At 47.6% G+C, this 21,072-nt stretch overlaps 1 protein-coding gene across 1 annotated transcript in view; it reads left to right on the top strand.

The window, feature by feature from the left end:
* GABBR2 (gamma-aminobutyric acid type B receptor subunit 2) overlaps nt 1–19,641 on the top strand; it is a 420,626-nt gene extending 400,985 nt beyond the window's left edge. The window contains exons 15-19 of the mRNA XM_010357632.2: nt 196–420; nt 3,577–3,759; nt 7,644–7,773; nt 13,493–13,610; nt 16,982–19,641. Coding sequence (XP_010355934.2) covers nt 196–420; nt 3,577–3,759; nt 7,644–7,773; nt 13,493–13,610; nt 16,982–17,147 — 822 coding nt within the window. The 3' untranslated portion in view covers nt 17,148–19,641. The remainder of the gene's footprint in view (nt 1–195; nt 421–3,576; nt 3,760–7,643; nt 7,774–13,492; nt 13,611–16,981) is intronic.
* The last annotated feature ends 1,431 nt before the right edge of the window (nt 19,642–21,072 follow it).

Here is a 21,072-nt window from a genome sequence, read left to right as displayed (position 1 = left end):
GCGGGACTCAACTCAGCAGGGTCACAAGTGGAGACAGATGGTGATATCCAGAAGACCTGGCTGACAGCAAGGCCCCCCACCCTCCCTCCCTGCAGCCCACCTCCTGAGTAACCCTCCACTCCACAGCTTCTCAGAGCAGCGGGTGTGTGCCGCCCCTTGGTAACGATCATCTCCCCTTTCTGTTCATCATTTCAGTTGTTCGGTTGTTTCTTAGCTTGGGAGACCCGCAACGTCAGCATCCCTGCACTCAACGACAGCAAGTACATCGGGATGAGCGTCTACAACGTGGGGATCATGTGCATCATTGGGGCCGCTGTCTCCTTCCTGACCCGGGACCAGCCCAACGTGCAGTTCTGCATCGTGGCTCTGGTCATCATCTTCTGCAGCACCATCACCCTCTGCCTGGTGTTTGTGCCAAAGGTACGGGTGCTGGCCCCACCACCTGGCCTCTGCCCTCTGACTCCAGCACAGGGGCATTGCTGGCTTTTCTCCATTCTCTAAAAGGCTTACCCATTCCTTTTTTATGATGAAGACAATTCACATTATAGAAAGTTCAGAAAATGCAGAGTAATAAAGGCCAGGTTTTTCAGAAATCTCCCTTTGTCCCACCACTCAAAAATAATCACTGGTCATGTTTTGTTGGGGTGTTCTTTACTGTTAATGTTTTTCATGTGTTTCCTTCCAGCCTTTTTCTTTTTTTTTTTTTTTTTTTTATTTTTTATTTTATTTTTTTTTTTTTTTGAGACGGAGTCTCGCTCTGTCGCCCAGGCTGGAGTGCAGTGGCCGGATCTCAGCTCACTGCAAGCTCTGCCTCCCGAGTTTATGCCATTCTCCTGCCTCAGCCTCCCGAGTAGCTGGGACTACAGGCGCCCGCCACCTCGTCCGGCTAGTTTTTTGTATTTTTTTAGTAGAGACGGGGTTTCACCGTGTTAGCCAGGATGGTCTCGATCTCCTGACCTCGTGATCCGCCCGTCTCGGCCTCCCAAAGTGCTGGGATTACAGGCTTGAGCCACCGCGCCCGGCCACTTCCAGCCTTTTTCTTAATAGCTAGGATATAATGCTTTTTTTGTTTGTTTTTTTGTTTGTTTTCTCACTCTGCCACCCAGGCTGGAGTGCAGTGATGCAATCTCGGCCTACTGCAACCTCAACCTCCCGGGATCAAATGATTCTCTTGCCTCAGCCTTCCAAGTAGCTGGGACCACAGGCATCACCACCACACTTGGCTAATTTTTTAATTTTTTATAGAGACGGGGTCTCCCTGTGTTGCCCAAGCTGGTCTTGGACTCCTGGGCTCAAGCGATCCTCTGGCCTTGGCCTCCCAAAGTGCTGAGATTACAGGCATGAGCCACCTCGCCAAAAAAAAATCACCGTTTTTAGCAGCCACTTACGTGTTCCATTTATTTGAAGGGCTGACCTTCAGGACCACCTTGAAGAGAGATTTTTCTTCTTCTTCTTCTTCTTCTTTTTTTTTTTTTTTTTTTTTTTTTTTTTTTGAGACACAGTTTCACTCTTGTTGCTGAGGCTGGATTGTAATGGCACATTCTTGACTCATCGCAACCTCCACCTCCCAGATTCAAGCAATTCTCCTGCCTCAGCCTCCTGAGTAGCTGGGATTACAGGTGCACGCCACCACACCCAGCTAAATTTGTATTTTTAGTAGAGACAGGGTTTCACCATGTTGGCCAGGCTGGTCTGGAACTCCTGACCTCAGGTGATCCACCCACCTCAGCCTCTCGAAGTGCTGGGATTACAGGCATGAGCCACCGCACCCGACAAAGTGATTTTTTTCAAACACCATCCTACCTTGCAGTGGGCGGGTGAGCCAGAGGCCTTTCTTCTTAGGAGCCCCTGCAGTAGGGTGATCTGTGTCAAGGGAAGCCTGACCTCAGTGGGTCTCAAAAGTAAAGGAAGGTGGCTGGGCGCGGTGGCTCGTGCCTATAATCCCAGCACTTTGGGAGGCCAAGGCAGGAGGATCACTTGAGGCCAGGAGTTCAAGACCAGCCTGAGCAACATGGTGACACCCTATCTCTACTAAAAATACAAAACAAAATAGCCAGGTGTGGTGGTGCGCACCTGTAGTCCCAGCTACTCAGGAGGCTGAAGTAGGAAGATCACTTGAGCCTGGAGGAGCAGAGGTTGTGGTGGTGAGCTGAGATTGTGCCACTGCACTCTAGCCTTGGTGACAGAGTGAGACCCTTTACCCGCCCCCCGCCCAAAAAAGGAAAGAACAGGACACAGAGTTACAAAGCTGGGAGGGGGTTACTGACCCAATGGGAGGCATCTGCCTCAGAACAGGGGAGAGGAAAGATCGCCTGGGTCCCTTTCAGCAAACAGGCTACCCATGGTGCCTCCATCCTCCTGCGCATGCAGTCAGACCCCAGGCACTGTGAGCTCTGCACTGGAATACCTCTGGTGCACACGCCTTAGTGGTTTACACCCACCCAGACTCCAGGGCAACGCCAGGACTTCCCTGCCTGCACTCTGACATTCTTTCCATCCTGTAAAAGAGGCCAGATGATCTCTAAGCCAAGCTTCAGTTGTGGCACTCTGCTCTGTCACGCTCAATAGCTCCTCATTGTCCTCCTGGCTCTAGGATCAAGTTTCTGACGTTGGGCTGGCTCTCAGTACCCTCGGGTCTCCTCTAGTCTCCCCAGAGAACCCTGTCCACCACCCAACCTGCCCTTCCCCTGCCGTTTCCCCCAGGCTTCCCTGCGTTGGCAGACGCCAGTTCTTCCCTTGCAGTTTCCTTCCCCCCACCATCCCTCCAGACCGTCCTCAGAGCCCAGCAGGCCACGGCACTGTGGTGGGCTGTCCCTGATACCCGCTGGCCTGGTGAAGATTGAGTCCTTCCTTCATCCCCAGCCCACGCCTCTGGACCATGAGGTCCCAGTGAGCAGGGGCCATGGGTCCCTCCACTCCTGCTTTTCAGAGCTGAGCCCAGAGCCTGCCTCGATCATAGATGTTTCTAGAATAAGCGGGTAAGATCAGGGTCAAGTGGCAACTTTTGTTTTCTATACAAAATGTCTTTGGATGCAGCTAAGTGATGCCCGGACTCCTAACTCACGGAAACTGAGATAATAACCAGGTGTTGTTTTAAGCTGCTGAAAAACAAGCTTTTGTCAATGACACAGCTTGTTACCAGCCTGCTTCTAGAACTCATCAATGGTTTAACAAGCAGAGGCCTTCCCTCTCCTCTATCTCTTTGTTGTCACAGCTGTTGCCCTTGGGGCTTATTTTTTCCACAAGGATCAAGGCCTAAGGCAACGTGCTAGGCAGCTGGAAGGAGGCCTCAGGGGCCCTGGTTGGGACGCAGGTGGCATCAGAGTCAGGAGACTAGACTCTTAGTGACCAGGAAGGACACAGAGGCATGGTGAGGGGAAGGGGCCTGCCCAAGGTCACATACAAGTGAGTGGCAGAGTCTGGCCTGAGCCTAGGTCTCCTGACTCCCAGCCTGTGGCCTTCCTGGGGCCTCTTGTCGCCTCCAGAGCAGGATCTGCTGGGAGAGTCTGCCATGTGGGATGGGAGGAAGGACCCAGGGCTTTCTCTTCAACCCTCCCCCCACCTTTGTCCTTTCAGCTCATCACCCTGCGAACAAACCCAGATGCAGCAACGCAGAACAGGCGATTCCAGTTCACTCAGAATCAGAAGAAAGAAGATTCTAAAACATCCACCTCAGTCACCAGTGTGAACCAAGCCAGCACATCCCGCCTGGAGGGCCTACAGTCAGAAAACCACCGCCTGCGAATGAAGATCACAGAGGTACCTCCCTCCGCATCTAGTAGCTGGGGCCCGTCTGCCACTGAAGCCCCTCTGACCCCGGGCAGGGACTCTCAGGCTCCTCTAGACCATCCCTGCAGCATGACCGGGCAGTGTCATCAGCTGCAGTTACAGCTGCGAGAGCCAGGGGCGACATAAGCCACGCAGAGGCGTTTGTCAGAATCCGACATGAGCTCACTGGCCACCTCGCCCAGGCTCTTGGAGGCCAGCACCACCTGATTCAAGCCATCCCCAGACAGAAAGGAACTCAGAGAGATTTGTGAGCTTCTGGATTATTGTAGCTTCCTACGTTAGTGTCTCTTTGCGTCTCTTTGTGTCTCTCTCCCTCTCAGTTTTTCACTCTCCCAGCACAACCCAGCAACCACCACATCTATATGATGTACAAGAGAAGAGAAAGTGAAAAGAAACTTTTCAAGAGAGAGTGCTGCAGACCTCGCCTTTGTCCTAAGGGTTCTCAACTGATTCTTGAATATTCCAGAGAGACCATAGCCCAGATTGCCTTGTGCCCAAGCCTTGTAGACCAGGGAAGGGAAAACAAATGACCTCCCCTCCTCTACCCCTCCCTTTGGGTTGGCGGTATGCCTGGACCCATGCTCTACAGGCTGTGTATTGCTTTAATAAAGGAATTCTGATTAGGGAGGGGGACAGGAAAGGGACCAAGGAAAGTACATTGGTTACAATGGTGGCTAAACAAGACCCCAAAATAAAGTGGCCCAAAGAAAATATGTTTATTTCCCTTTTACCTAATGGCCATGAAGAGAGAGGTCCCGGGTGGGGCAGCTCGGCTCCCCAAGGTCATTGCTGGGCTTGGTTCCTGCCCTCTGGTTTCACCCACTCTCCAGGGTGTTCTCATTCATAGCGGGAGAGCTGGGTGGACGGCATGTCCGGTTCACAGTGTCAGGAGGGGAAGAGATAGAAAGTCCACGTGAGGCACTGCCTCTTAAGCAGTAACACCAAAGACTGTGCACATTTTGGTTCTGCCCTAGTCACATCAGCAAAAACTGACAAGAGCACACCCAGTGACAGAGGAGGCTGGGAAACATGATCTCTAGCTGGACAGCTGCAAGGAAGAAGTGAGACATAGGGTTGCCAGATTAGATACAGGATGCCCAGTTAAATTCAAACTTCAGATCAACAACCAATCACATTTTCAATAAAAGTATAGCCCGAATAATACTGGGATATAATTATACTGAAAAAGAACTCGTTATCCGAAACTCAAATTTGACTGGACATTCTGGGTTTTTATTTGCTAGATCTGGCAGCCCTTTGGGGGGCTCACAGAATTCTGCCACAGAGAGCCACCACACAGTTGTCTGCGCACCTAAAGATGACTGCTTTAGGATGGGGCAACCCACCAGCAGCTGCCAGAGCAAACTAAGAAGGGTTTCTGTCCCCCAAAGCCTATTACAGGCTCTGTTTCCATATCAGACCTCTCATGATGAGTACTACCATGTCACTGTGCATTTTGCTTCTACTTGCACACTTCAGCAATGAAGAGTTCACTCACGTTAGGAAACCCAAGCCACTATTTAAAACTCTAAATTGTTGTGTTATTTTTCCTGGAAATGAATCACAATCTGGCCTCCTGTTGTCCCCACCCTTTGATCCTACTTCTGCCATTTAAGTCACATAGAAAAGAGTATCTCTCTCCCTCCTCCTCCACATGAAAATGTATTAAACAATTTCATGGCTGTATTCCTGACATCAGAACAGCATCTGATAGTTTATCAGATCTCCTCCCTTATACTACAGCAGGATGCTGTTTGGAAAAGTCCTCTAACCATGTTTTTCCTGTGCTCTTGCACCAATACAACAATCAACACAGAAGACTTCTGTGACCACATGTGTGTGGGGGTTTCCCCACCAACGAGCAGCAGGCACCCGCTGGGCGCCTCCAGTTCAATTCCAATACTATGGATCTAGAGATAGCTTCAGATCCCACAGGTTGAGGGCTTAGTCCCCAAGGTTCCCCCTGACCCCCACCCCACCCTCAGATACCGGCCACAAGTCAGACCTCTGGAACTTCTGACCAACCAGCTTCAAGTTGGGACTCCCAGGATCCCCCTTTGGGTTGAATTACTTTGCTAGAGGGGCTCCCGGAACCCAGGGAAACACATTTACCAGCTTATTACCAAGGACACGAATGAAGAGATGCACAGAGCAAGGGATGGGTGAAAGGGTGTGGAACTTCCCTGCCTCCCTGGGCCCCACGCTCCAGGAATCTTCACGTGTTCAGCTACCCAGAAGCTCTTCATACCCTGTTCTTTTGAGTTTTTATGCAGGCTTCATTACACGAGGCATGATTGACAACTGTGTAGAAATGTGATTGGACAAAAACGCATGATCTAAACCCAGCAAGGTCTGTCTGTTCAGACTTTTCTTGGCCTCTCTGTAGTGTTCTTTCCTCCAGGGTATGGGCAGGACTCTCTCTGTGATAAAGGTCTTTTGACCTACAATCAGATTGGAGTCCTGCCTTGAGCAGGTGAGAAAGGACAGGAGAAGGTCAGAGAGCATGATTCTGTTTCATGAGGCCTGTTCCTGAGGCCTAAAATGCCCCAACATTACAACAAAAGACTGTTACAAGAGATACAGGAGCCAGGAATCATGGATGAAAGCCATTATATGTATATAGATATGGTAATATCACAGATGTTCACCACCCACCCCGACTACCACCCCCCACAACTACCAACACTCATATTGCCCAGGCTTCTCTGGGGCTGAATTGCCCCAGGACTTGCACCTGATTTTTATATAACCTGGGAATGGGCCAGGTGCCGTGGCTCACACCTGTAATCCCAACGCTTTGGGAGGCCAAAGTGGGAGGATCGCTTGAGCCCAGGAGTTCAAGACCGGCCTGGGCAACATAGAGAAACCTTGTCTCTAAAAATAAAAACATGGGGATGACTGGAACCCATCCTGATTAACTCCTCTGAGTGAGCCCCTGCAGGTCAGGGTCTCCATGATAGCGAGAGGCTCAGAGCTTGCGAGCCCTGCATGTCTGTCCTCCCCACTATGGGTCCTGTTAAGTATCAATAATAGTAATTATAAGTCCAGGCACAGTAGTTCATGCCTATAAACCCAGCACTTTGGGAGGCCAAAGTGGGAGGATCACTTGAGCTCAGGAGTTCAAGACCGGCCTGAGGAACATAGAGAGACCCCATCTCTACCAAAAAAAAAATAAAAATAGCCAGGTGTGGCGGCGTGCACCTGTAGTCCCAGCTACTCGGGAGGGTGAGGTGGGAGGATGGCTTGAGCCTAGGAGGTCAAGGCTACAGTAAACTGTAATTGTACCACTGCACTCTGATCTGGGTGACACAGTGAGACCCTGTAATAATAGTAATATTATTGTAGTAGCAGGTTGCCCTTATTATGTGTCAGGCACTGGGCTAAACTTTCCATGTATTATCTCGTTTAATCTTCACAACCTCCCCCTGAAGTAGGTACTATTATTACCCCATTCTACAGAAAAAGAAATTGAGACTGGGTTCTCACAAGCCAGGAGAACCTCACTGTAAGTAAAGGGCAGCCTTGGGTTTGCATGAGGCCTGTCCAGAGCCTGAGCTCTTATGTTGTCCCTGCCCTACCTCCCTGGGCTTGCTTGTCTGCTTCATCAAGGCCCAAGCCTACACTGAACACATAATTGCAAAGCCCAGGTCCCTCTCATCATAGCTTCTCCTTGAACAAAGAGCTGTCAGGGTCCTTCTGCATCTCCATACCAACATGCAATAACCCCTCTGATTCTCAGGGCACTTCTGAATACAGGTAAAGGCCCAGCCCTGTGACCCACCTTTTGGCCCTAGTGGCCTAGCTACCAGGGCTGGGCCAGGGACCCTGACTCAACTGGAACCTTTCTCTTCTAGCTGGATAAAGACTTGGAGGAGGTCACCATGCAGCTGCAGGACACACCAGAAAAGACCACCTACATTAAACAGAACCACTACCAAGAGCTCAATGACATCCTCAACCTGGGAAACTTCACTGAGAGCACAGGTAAGAGAGCCAAGGCCCCAGAATGTGGTAGGGACTTTGGTTTCAAACACCAGCTGTTCATCTTCCATTTTTTAGGTGAAGAAACAGGTCCAAACAGGGCACGGGACTCAGACACGCAGAGCTGGCACACCTGGAACCTCTGTCTGCTGACCACAGTTCACTGTCTGCTTTGAGCCTCACCCTGCCTAGGCCTGGGGCTTCAATTTCCCATCCCTCGGCTTCCAGCTCCACACCTACACACTGGGGCCAGCATTCCCAGTGTCCTGACTGGGGGCAGACACATTTTGTTTTCCCTTTTGTTCTTAGTGAATAGTTTACCCTTTCTTCCCTGAACAATATTTCGCGGTTTCAAATATACCTCATCAATGTGCAAGAAAAGAATGGTCAGTTAGTTAGGATAGGATGCTCAATCTCACCACCCACTTGGGAATTGCAAGCTACAATAACACAAACCTGCCAGGCGCAATGGCTCACACCTGTAATCCCGGCATATTGGGAGGCCAAAGCTAGAGAATCACTTGAGTCCAGGAATTTGAGATCAGCCTGGACAACATAGCAAGACCCCATCTCTACAAAAATAAATTTTAAAAAACACACACACAAAAAAAAACCATTTTTGCCTACCTTTTGGAAACAATTTAAAAGGTTACCAGAGTTGGTAAGAGTATTTGGAAATGAGCATTCTCCTGCAATGCATTAGAAGTCAGCCTGGCACTGTCTAAATGCTCCATGTTAAACCTCTTGACCTGGCAGTTCTACTAGCAGGAACCTGCCCCTCGCAAATACTCCCAGGTGTGCAGAGATGAACACAGAGATGTTCATCACAATGCTGTCTGTAGGTGAGAAAAACTAGAATTAACTTAAATGTTCATTATTTGGGGGTGGTTTCATTAATTAAGATATAGCCAAACAGGGTACCATTTTATAGCTATTAAAAAGTGAGGTGAGTCTATTTGTGCAGATATGGAAACATCTCCAGGTGAAAAAAGCAAGATGAAAGCCAACATTATGATTATGGGACACACAAATGCATATACGTGTGTGTGAATGCATTTTTTAAAAGGTTTAGAAAAACAAACACCAAATTGCTAACAGTATTGACTCGTGTGAAAAGAAATGGTATTGTGGAAAGTGAGTGAGAAGGGACTATTTTACATTACCCTTTTTTTTTTTATTTTTTATTTTTTATTTTTTACTTTTTTAAGATGGAATCTCACTCTGTCGCCCAGGCTGGAGTGCAGTGGCATGATCTCAGCTCACTGCAACCTCTGCCTCCCTGGTTCAAGCAATTCTCCTGCCTCAGCCTCCTGAGTAGCTGGGATGACAGGTGCCCACCACCACACCCAGCTAATGTTTGTACTTTTGTTTTTTTATAGAGACGGGGTTTCACCATGTTGGCCAGGCTGGTCTCAAACTCCTGACCTCAAGTGATTTGCCCGCCTCAGCCTCCCAAAGTGCTGGGATTACAGGCGTGAGCCACTGCGCCCAGCCACATTACCTTTTTTATATTTCTCTATGGCTTGGTTTTTTCCATTAGCATGTATTCATCAATTTGTTATAACATTAGTTTAAATCAATGAAAAATCTTTGTTTCTTTTAATTAATTAATTTATTTATTTATTTATTGAGACGGAGTTTCGCTCTTGTTGCCCAGGCTGGAGTGCAATGGCACGATCTCGGCTCACTGCAACCTCTGCCACCCAAGTTCAAGCGATTCTCCTGCCTCAGCCTCCCAAGTAGCTGGGATTACAGGTGCCTGCCACTGCACCCAGCTAAATTTTTTGTACTTTTAGTAGAGATGGAGTTTCACCATGTTGGCCAGTCTGGTCTCAAACTCCTGACCTCAGGTGATCCACCCACCTCAGCCTCCCAAAGTGCTGGGATTACAGGCATGAACCACCATGCCCGGCCTTTTATTCTTATTATATAAGTAATAAGTGGTCTTATTACAGTAGCAATATTCTGTAATTAATATTATGTAACATGGTTATTACAAAAATGTTTAAATTGAGGTAATAAAGAAATTACAAGAATAAAAATTACTTCTAATAACTTTAGTATCTGGTAAAAGTGGGAATTTAAAATTTGTTGGAAAAAAGGAATTATTCAATAAATTTCATTGGGATAAATAGGTAGGCATCTGGAGGAGAATAAGGTAGATCCTAAACTCACAAAAATTAATTCCAATGAATAAAAAATTTAAATATAAAAAGTGAAAACATGAAAGTACTAGAAGAAACCAAAGTAAAATTAAAAAAAAATCTCAGAGAGAGGAGGACCTGTCTCAGTTTGATGCAAAACAGAAATCACAAAAGGAAAGGTTGATAAATTTAGGTACAAAAAGAATGTCTTTCATAATGCAAAAGCCACGATAAGTACAGCCAAAAAAATCAAACAAAGCCAAAAATTAACTCAGATAACAAGCTTATGCCCTTATATATAAGGAGAAATGATATGTAGTAATACAAAAAGTATGTATAATTGTATACCAATTAGTAAGAAAAGACCAACATCTCAAAAGAAAAATGAGCAAAAGAGAGTTCTCATAAAAGGAACTGGAAATCGTTCTTACACTTATGAAAAGATGATCAATCTCATTCCTTATTAAAGGAATGCAAATTAAATCTGCAATGAGATACCATTTTTGCCTCAAAGACTGCCACAGATCAGAGATCAAAAAGCTGCTCAGAGTGCCAGAAAACAGGTTATGAGAGAGGCATTCTCAAATGTTGCTGGTTGAAACAGAAATCATTCAGACCCAGCAATCCCACTTTTGGGATTTATTCTCCATGCCTTAGTCTGTTTGTGCTGCTATAACACAATACTGCAGACTTGGTAATTTATAAATAACAGAAATGTATTTCTTACAGTTCTGGAGGCTGGGGAGTCCTAAATCTAGGTGCCAGTAGGTTCAGTGTCTGGGGAGGGTCCAGCCTCCACTTCTGAGATGGCACCTGGATCGCTGCATCCTCTGGAGGGGAGGAACTCTGCATCTTCATGTGGCAGAAGGAGCGGGGGAAGGGGCAAACCCACTTTCTCAAGCCCTTTTATAAGGGCCCTAACCTCATCCATGCGGGCTCCGCCTTCACGACTTAATTACCTCCTAAAGGCCTCACCTCTTAACACTATCACATTCTTCATTCAGTTTCAACACATGAATCTAGGGGGACAAGTTCAGACCATAGCAGTATGATATACGGTCGATTCTGCTGATTTACAGTAGCGGTAGTTATGTTCTTTCTGTAAAGCCTCCATCAACAGTGGATTGTGAATACTGAACCATTGCTCCTATACAGGATTAGGTTCCTGGGAGTCTCTCACAGGCTGACATCACAAGTTGACATTTTTGTCCACCAATCAACATATAATTTTGTTGTATGCATATTTCTGTTTAAAGACATCTTATTTAGGCTGGGCGCAGTGACTCAAGCCTGTAATCCCAGCATTTTGGGAGGCCGAGGTGGGCGGATCACGAGGTCAAGAGATTGAGACCATCCTGGCCAACACGGTGAAACCCCGTCTCTACTAAAAATACAAAAATTAACTGGGCATGATAACACGTACCTGTAATCCCAGCTACTCGGGAGGCTGAGGCAGGAGAATCGCATGAACCCGGGAGGCAGAGGTTGCAGTGAGCCGAGATCGCACCACGGAACTCCACCTGGAGACAGAGTGAGATTCCGTCTCAAAAAAAAAAAAAAAAAGACATCTTTTTAAATATATATGATTTAATTAGCATTGCACTCATGACCAACAGCACTATAGCTCATGCCTGATGGAAGCTTATCTAACGCATGTATTTTCTGTCCATAAGGCACATCATAGCCCTCTTGCGCTTAGGGACACTAGCCAGCACTTCGGCACTGTGCTTGGGGGCCATTTTCAACAGCAAACTCACCAACACACAGCACAAAATGTGAAAAACATGTCACTAAATAAACCTCCAGAAAGATACTTATTTACAATATAGGAGCTAAGCGCTAAGGCAGTGCATCACCCTGTTCAACCTCAGCTGGGAACGCGTGCATCAGGCAACTCACATTTTCCCACACTGTGCATGTCAGCAAATGACCACAAAAGCATTAAAATATTGATTTGTGGATTACAAATAAATTTTAGTGAGAAGAGGAGGTCACAAATACAAAATTCATGAATAATGAGGAGCAGCTGTACTCACGTAGGTGCAAAATGACATACATACAAGGTTGCCCACTGAAGCGAAAACAAAGACACCAGTGCTCCCTTCCAGACCACATGAATCCGAATCTCAGGTGGGAACCTGATTTTTATATGTCTTTAAATCTCCTTGTATGGTCCTGAAGCACAAAGAGAGTTGAGAGAATTTAAATCACCATGTTTTGTGGCTACACAATATTATTTTGAATGGAGGTCCTATAACTTATGTAACTAATCCATTATTACCAGACAAATTCAGATTAGTTCCAACATTTTAATATTATAAATGATACTCAGAGGCTGGGCGCGGTGGCTCAAGCCTGTAATCCCAGCACTTTGGGAGGCCAAGACGGGCGGATCACGAGGTCAGGAGATCGAGACCATCCTGGCTAATACGGTGAAACCCCGTCTCTACTAAAAAATACAAAAAACTAGCCGGGCGACGAGGCGGGCGCCTGTAGTCCTAGCTACTTGGGATGCTGAGGCAGGAGAATGGCGTAAACCCGGGAGGTGGAGCTTGCAGTGAGCTGAGATCCGGCCACTGCACTCCAGTCTGGGCGGCAGAGCAAGACTCCGTCTCAGAAAAAAAATTAAAAATAAATAAATAAATAAATAAAATAAAAATAAATGATACTCAGTTTGAGGCTGGGCGCAGTGGTTCACACCTATAATCCTAGCACTTTGGGAGGCTGAGGCAGGTGGATTACCTGAGGTCAGGAGTTCAAGACCACCCTAACCAATATGGTGAAACCCCGTCCCTACTAAAAATACAAAAAATTAGCTGGGCATGGTGGCATGCACCTGTAGTCCTAGCTGCTCAGGGCTGAGACAGGAGAATTACTTAATCCTAGGAGGTGGAGTTTGCAGTGAGCCAAGATAATGCCACTGGTGGCACGATCCTGAGTGACAGAGTGAGACTCCATCTAAAAAAAAAAAAAAGAGAGATGCCAAGGTTGAACATCTTGTATATCTCTTTGCATAGATCCTTAATTATTTCCTTAGGATAATTTCAAGAAGTAGAAATTCTGGGTAAAAAGTAGGTCCTTTTATGGTGTTTGACACAGATCAACAGTGCCCACCAGTAAGATGATGTCCATTTATTCTCCCACCAGCAGTTTACTGACTATTCTTTCTCTTTGCAATCTTTGCTGCTCTATGAAAAATATACCTTGGAGTTTTTTTCTTTGTCATTACATCCCTATGTGCCCGTGGAAAAGAATGTTAGAACCTCTTGTTTCTAAGTTATGTTTCCTACATTAGTCGACTTGATTTTCCCCTTTTGTTCTTGGAGAGGAGAACGCGGGGCATGCCACACAAATCCCCAGCACATTGCTTCCATCCCTGACTGCTGACTGCTGGAGGCTTCTCAGCTCACTGCCTGGGTCCCGGGAGAGCCGCTACACAGACCTCAGCTTAACGAACACGGAGGGATAATGGGCTCTTTTGCATTCTCTCTCCTGGGGTATCATCCTACAAAAAGTTGCATTGTTGATTTTTAAAAACTAAGTTAACAGAACGTGTTGTGGTATTGTTTTGCATTCAGATGGAGGAAAGGCCATTTTAAAAAATCACCTCGATCAAAATCCCCAGCTACAGTGGAACACAACAGAGCCCTCTCGAACGTGCAAAGATCCTATAGAAGATATAAACTCTCCAGAACAGTAAGTACCTTCTCCTTGAGAATTATAACTGAAGACTAAATACGTCACTCCCGCACAAGAGTTTGCAATTTGCACCATGTTCTCACATCCATTATTTTATTTGCTTTCCACAGCCATCCCATGATGAAGTCCAATTACAATGCTCTTTTTACAGATGAATAAACTAATATTCAAAAAGAGGAGGTGACTTGCCAAAGCTCACTCAATTGCTACATGCAGGAAATAGGACTTGAACTCACATCTGTCCAACATCAAATCCAATGTTCTCTACTGCAGGACACTGCCTTTGTTACGTGTAAAATTTAACCTTGCTAAATGCATTTACTTGACGGTTTACTGAGACCTCCTGTATGTCAGGCATAGGTGCTAGGGTTACAGCAGTGAAGAAAACGGACTAAAATTCCTATCTTCATGGAGCTTCCATTCTATCTAGAAGGGTGATAGCTTAATAAAAAAGCGAAATATGGCATGTCAAACAATAGGAGCTTTGGAGAAAAAGCAGAGAAGGGGGTCAGGGAGTGTCATTTTAAATAGGGTGGTCAGAGAAGACTTAATGAGATGGTCATATCTAAGCAAAGACCTGAACATCTCTGTTAGCTTTGTTCCCACAGGCTTTAGGCTTTAGGCCTTCCCATCTTATAGCACATCGGAAGCAGAAGTTAGAAATATAAACTTTGGGCTGGGCGCAGTGGCTCACGCCTGTAATCCCAGCACTTTGGGAGGCCAAGGTGGGCGGATCACCTGAGGTCAGGAGTTCGAGACCAGCCTGACCAACATGGAGAAACACCATCTCTACTAAAAGTACAAAAACATTAGCTGGACATGGTGGCCCACACTTGTAATCCTGGCTACTCGGGAGGCTGAGGCAGGAGAGTCGCTTGAACCCAGGAGGCAGAGGTTGCGGTGAGCCGAGATCCCGAGATCGAGCCATTGCACTCCAGCCTGGGCAACAAAAGTGAAACTCTGTTTCAAAAAAAAGAAAGAAAAGAAAAGAAATACAAACTTTGAAACTTGGCCTCTGGAAGTGACAAGCAATAAGGAACCAGCAAAAGCAGCCAAATCACCAATTGCAGCATCATTTGGGGCTCCTTAGTATTAGAGCTAATAGCGTATCAACCCAACTAGCTCCAAGGCCTGGCCAGCTTACCGTCCAGGACAGTGAGTGAGAGTTACATGGAATTTGTCAGCAGTTTGCCTAGCAGTTGCCTCCAGTAGAGTGTAAGCACCTTGAGAGTAAGGTATGAGTCCTTCATGTGTCCCCTGCACCAAACACAGGTTCTGCCAGTGAGTAGGTTCTTGACAAGCATTTGTTGAATGAAGGAAAGGTGAACAGGATCCTCACAGACAGAAGAATGCTCTGACAACCCCAGCACCCACCTTGCCTAGGCAGACAGCCCTGCCCTGGCTTCTTGAACAGGGCACCCTTTTCCCAAGTCAAAGTTTATTCTTCCCTTTTTGTCCTGGACTTCTTGCCAGCATGATCTTGCCTTAAGACACAGACTTCAGCTGACATTATACAGGTTCAACTTTAACTTCAGAATGAGGTCTCCAACACTGTAGTTCCATGCATACCTGTGAGGTGTCTCTTGGGAGGAGTCTTTCTGGAAAATGTGGGCAGCACTTCATCTGTACTCATCTATCTCAGAACCAACCAGTGACCTAAATGAACCCCAAGGGCACACCCAGCTGGCATAAGGCTGCCCCCATGAATTGATTTGCCTCCACCACAAAACAATGTGGTTGAACAGAAGCAGCAAGAATTCCAACTTCCTCAGTTCTGGTTTTGTTTCCATGGGGAAGTTTCCTGAACTCTGTACTCTTCCCTCTTCTTTATAATGGGAATAGCAGTATTTCTTTTGCCTATTGGGTGTTTGTTAAGATCTGGGGTTTTTGTGCTTTGCTTTTTTGCACGTGAGTGGTCAGGGACTGGGAACACAAGAAGCCATAAAAACTCAGTCCCTTCTCTCAAGGAATGCGGTAGGAAAGTTGCACCCATGGAGAGCTGTGCAAGAAGGCGGCTGAGCCAAGCAGAGAAGCAGTCACCTGGGCACATTTGCCGCAAGCAGCCTTTTCAACAAAGTGACATGACAGTCATTAAGACCAGAAGGGTGTGGCAATGAGAAGGGAGTCAGAGGGCAGCTCCCTTTTCCCTTGCTGCTCCTCCATCATTTGCTAACCCACGCCCAGCTCCACCTTGCCTCCAGCTTTTTCTGGCTTCATTTCTGGGTATTTACCAAGGGTTCTGCTTAGCAGAGGAAGGGTTCTCTTAGCAGACAGTGAGCACAAACAAGGTGATATTTAAACTGGATCTTGAAGGAAACACAGTTCATGATGTCAGGAAGCAGAGAAAGAGTCTTGCAGGAGGAAAACAGCAGAAGAGCACCCAGAAGCAGGGTTTCCAGGGAAACTAGCTGCCAGAGGGCAGGGCTTACAGGTGGAGAGAATGGAAGATTCACCTGGAAACTTCTGATCCAGAGACAGAACTTAGGGAGCCCCGAATATCACATCAGTGTCCTTTTTTTCCCTTCCTTGGCTTCCTAGTGTTGGAACGATAACACTAGTTACCAAAGAAGCTGAAAGCCTGTGGGAATTGGCCCAGCAAGAAGAGATGCGGTCCTGGGCAAAGCAGAGGCAGAGGGGAGAGAGGAAGGATAGAGCAGGTGAGAAGTCTTTCAGGGACGGAACTGAAAGCCCTGTGGAGGTTTGTAAGAGTAGAGAAGGAGAAATGTCTGGTTTGCAGCAAAACCCTGTTACAAAGGCAAAACCTTGTCCTTAGTAATACAGTCTCCAACTTACCATTTTCCAGCTTTACAATGGTGTGAAAGTGATACACATTCAGTACAGTATTCAGTAAATTGCATGAGATATTTAACACTCTTTTATAAAATAGGCTTTGTGTTAGATGACATGGCCCAACAGTAAGCTGATGTAAGTGTTCTGAGCACATTTAAGGTAGGCGAGGCTAAGCTAGGATGTTTGGTAGGTTAGGTGGATTAAATGCATTTTTCAACTTACGATATTTTCAACTTACAATGGGTTTATGGGAATGTAACCCATCGTAAGTCAAGGAGCATCTTTTCTGCTAGGACATTTATAATAATCACCAAATCCTGGACCAAAGCTCAAGAAGACTCATCTCCCTTGTTTGTTCCAGTCTCCCTGGTTATTCCCAGGGCAGTAGCTGGTACATATGGGCCCTCATTAAATACCTGCTGGATGGCTGAATGGTTAGATGATTGAATGGACAGATCTTGGATTCAGAGAAAAATATACTCCTGTCATCAGATTTTTTAGCCAAAGCGAGTCCAAGGAACTTTCTGGTGAGCCCCCAGCTAGCCTACACTAACACTCCTCCCTCTCCTTCTCTCCAGCATCCAGCGTCGGCTGTCCCTCCAGCTCCCCATCCTCCACCACGCCTACCTCCCATCCATCGGAGGCGTGGACGCCAGCTGTGTCAGCCCCTGTGTCAGCCCCACCGCCAGCCCCCGCCACAGACATGTGCCACCCTCCTTCCGAGTCATGGTCTCGGGCCTGTAAGGGTGGGAGGCCTGGGCCCGGGGCCTCCCCCGTGACAGAACCACACTGGGCAGAGGCGTCTGCTGCAAAAACACTGTCGGCTCTGGCTGCGGAGAAGCTGGGCACCATGGCTGGCCTCTCAGGACCACTCGGATGGCACTCAGGTGGACAGGACGGGGCAGGGGGAGACTTGGCACCTGACCTCGAGCCTTATTTGTGAAGTTCTTATTTCTTCACAAAGAAGAGGAATGGAAATGGGACTTCTTCCTTAACATCTGCAAACAAGGAGGAGCTGGGATATCAAACTTGCAAAAAAAAAAAAAAAAAATCTAGACAAGGAGAGAGGCACTAGAACTCCAGCTGGAAGTCACGGAGTGACTCAAGCAGCCTTGGGAGGAGGCAAGAGGCTTCTGAAGAAACCGCCTCTGCACTCTGCACACACATCACCGGCTGTGACCCCTCAGGCTAGCCCTTCTCCACTCTGGGGGAGGAGGTGGGAAGGGCCACCAGGCCCCCAGCTGCCAGGCCAGCCGACCCCAGCCTTCCTGGAGCAGGGAGTCTGCAGGAGCGCAGACAGGTACAGCCCTGGCGCAGGCAGGCAGAGCACTGGGGCACCGCAGCAGGCTGACTTACATGCTCCTGATGGGACCTGTGTCACCCAATGAGATGTTTGTTACTCTGGTAAATGCCACACGTTAACACAATAACACCCATTCTGGGGACCGTGGGGATTTAGGGCACGTCACTGCAGACACGCTCTGCAGCATTCACCGACAGTCTGTCATGCACCCACCACGTTGGCCACGTCCTTGTGTTCCTATCGGGTGCTCCCAGTAACCAGGGGGACCACCCGAGCTAATCATGGAATGTCCGTTCCCAGCAAATACAATAAAGAAAGATTGTGCACTTTAACCTCTCTCACCAGGGCCCAAGGGCTGGCTGGGATTTTCTTTTTTCCCACTAACTTTGTTTCTGACCAAAGTGAATCGGAGGCATTCTGTAAAAGACATCCCTGTAGACATAGGGGAGAGAGTTGCTGGCTGAGGGCTTGCCTTGGCTTCCAGAAGGCAGCCTTCCATCCAGACAAGCCAGTGAGCTCTCCCCTTGGGATCACCAGGGTGATCAGTCAGCAGATTGATTCTCATTCATAAGATAATTCTTCCCTTTTAATTGAGCCCCTAAGAGCACTGGCCTGTGAGTCAGACAGACCTGGGTTCAAGTCCTCAGTCCCCTGCCCACTCCCTGCGTGACCTTGATCAGGTCACTAGTGTCTCTCTGAGCCTCAGTTTCCCCTCTGTAACTTGGGGTTGAAATAACACCTGTCCTGCCTACCTCACAAGGTCACTCTGAGGATTGAAACTTGATCTTGTCCAGGAAAACTTTGTACCAAACAGTGCAGCCGCCCTGACCCGTGAGGTATGAGTATGACTCTGACCTTCAGCCCTCCCTGCAGCGGGGGCTGTGGCCCAGAGAAGCTTTCCGCACAGCCCTCTACCCAGAACATCCAGGCTGGAGGGAGGCTCCCAGTGACTTTTCTGACATTCCTAGACAGGTTCATTCTTTGCTCAAGAAAGGCCCGAATGACAGCGTCCAGGATGTCTGCACAACTGAGCAGCTGGCTCACTCCCTAAAGCAACCTATTGGCAGCTTCAACAGGCAGGCAATAATCTCTTCCCAGAACCACTGCAGTCAGGAATAAACTGTTTTCTCCACCAGGCTTTGACAAAAGGGCCCACAGGAATCTTACCGTCGCCAACATTTCAAAGCACCCTATTTCACGTAGCATAGCTTTCTGCTCCCCTTCCCCAAAGAGAGGTTATGGAGGTACTGTAGCTTTTAGGGAAAAAAAAATGTTAACACATCACAGGTCAAGTTGAAGTCATTCTCTGTTTAGGCACTAAAAATCGGTGTTGTCACTCACTGTGTATTACCAGTATTTACTTGCTTTCTTGATTTCACCAAAACCAAATTTAATTTAAAGGACCACATTAATTTTTCAAAGGGAAAGAGACAATTAACTGTACATAATGTATACACACACACACACAAAAAAAATACCTGTAGAAATATTATTCCAGCATACCAGGAAAACAAACAAACAAAAGTATTGGACTGTCGGAGGTGAGCCTGTGCGTCTGTAACCCTTTGTGACTCCTAAGCGTGCGCCGTCTTCTAGGTTAACTCACGAAGTACATTCTCTGTCTTACTGATACTGTAGGTTCACCCATTTTTTTTTAATTTCCTCTCAAAATAACAAGACCCACAGAAGTGACTCTAGCTATTTAATGGTTCTGTTCTTTTATATGCACCAAACACACCGTCCATCTCTGAAGAGGCTTCGGCCTGAAGGCATTTTCCAATGATGTTAGTGCGCAAACGCTTTAAATTAGACTGGAACTGCCAGAATCAAATGTAAATGAGGAATTTCTCGTACCCCTACTGCATGGTATCGATTTTTAATAAATTGTTGCAAATTTGTTTTTATGAATAAAAGGAAAAAACCTGTCGTCTTTAATGCCTACTCATCCCAAAATGCAGGTTAGATCGGGCCATATTCCTCCGCTTGGAAACTCAGGGAACAATTCTGGGGTTGCCTGCTCCGCATTGTCCCTGCCTTCATAAACTGCCCATCCCAGCCTCCTGCGGACAGCGGCAGAGCCTCCCTGTTACCAGGTGACCCCCAACTCTGGCCACAGCTGATTAATTTGAGGGTGGGAACCTGACCCAGGCTGGGCCGGTAAATCACTTCCTCAGGATTCCTCCACGTAGAGAAATTTAGTCTGCCATGAAACAGAAAAAAAAAAAAAAAATGGAGCCAACAGAGAGACAATCAGGACCAAGAGCTGAGTTGATGGTGTCAGAGTACCTGGTTAGCCGTCCCTTCCCACGCTCCTCTGAAAGCACAGGCCTGATTTTGGTAAGGAAGGGGACCTATTGGAACTGAATGTTGCTCCCACCATCCTTGCTCCCACCCCCGGACATAGTGATTGGTTCAGAAATATGCTCATTATCCAAGACCAGCCAATCAGAGCACTTCCCAGGATTTCCGCCAGCTGTTTTCGGGAGGTTTAAAGGCACTCTGGGCCTCTCCTCACCTGTTCAGTTGTTCAGGCCTTCCTTGGATTCTCTGTTCTTCTGATACGTTGCCCTTTTTGCCTAGGTTAGTTCAAGCTGGGTTCCCATCACTTGCAATCCCAAGATTCTTAACTAATATGGAAAATCCACGACCTCCCCAGCCCCGACTCCCCTTCGGGGCCTTGCCAGCCTGTCGAGATTTGGCCCCATGCTCCATTCTAGCCTCATCACCCCATCCCCCTGGAGCCTGTGGAACCACCCCAAAGACTGTTTTATTTCTCCAGGGTGCTGGGCCTCAGCTGGCAGCTCTGACTCATCTCTCTAGATCCCCTTCAATGGGATCTTCCTAGCTCTGGACTGAGGACATTGCCCCTCTCTATGGTACTGGGTACATGCCCACGCTGTCCCCTCCCCATTCTGGACCCTGAGCTCCCTGAGGATGGGACTCATGTCTGCTTCCACGACGTTCCACTGAGCGGCAGTTCCTCCCCGTGGCTCAGAACGGGCTTCAACGAGGCCCGTTGAAGGCTTTGCACAATTGAACATTTTGACCGAGGCGTGTCCACATTGGTTGCTGGGCCTAAAAGGCAAAGCAAAAGCAGAGGTGGCCACAGCAGGCTGGGGAGGCCCGAAGTTCATATGACTGGGTGCAGTCCTAGAAATGGGGGCACTGGACTCACAGACTCCACTGGAGGGCCGGTCCCAGACTGGAGTTTCCCGGGACATGGGATCCTCAACGTGGAGCCTCCCAAGGAGCAGGCTGTCTGAATCCTGGCCCGAGAGACCCCTGCTCAGCGCCTGCTGCTCCACACCCCTGCTCGTGCAGCCTTCCTACGGGATGTGGGTTGTTCAAGGTTGGGAAACAGGCCCA

The sequence above is a fragment of the Rhinopithecus roxellana genome, chromosome 16 (genome assembly GCF_007565055.1).
Source record: "Rhinopithecus roxellana isolate Shanxi Qingling chromosome 16, ASM756505v1, whole genome shotgun sequence".
NCBI classification, from domain to species: Eukaryota; Metazoa; Chordata; class Mammalia; order Primates; family Cercopithecidae; genus Rhinopithecus; species Rhinopithecus roxellana.
Note: the sequence above shows the minus strand (reverse complement) of the source record. Positions and strands in the feature narration are given on the sequence as shown.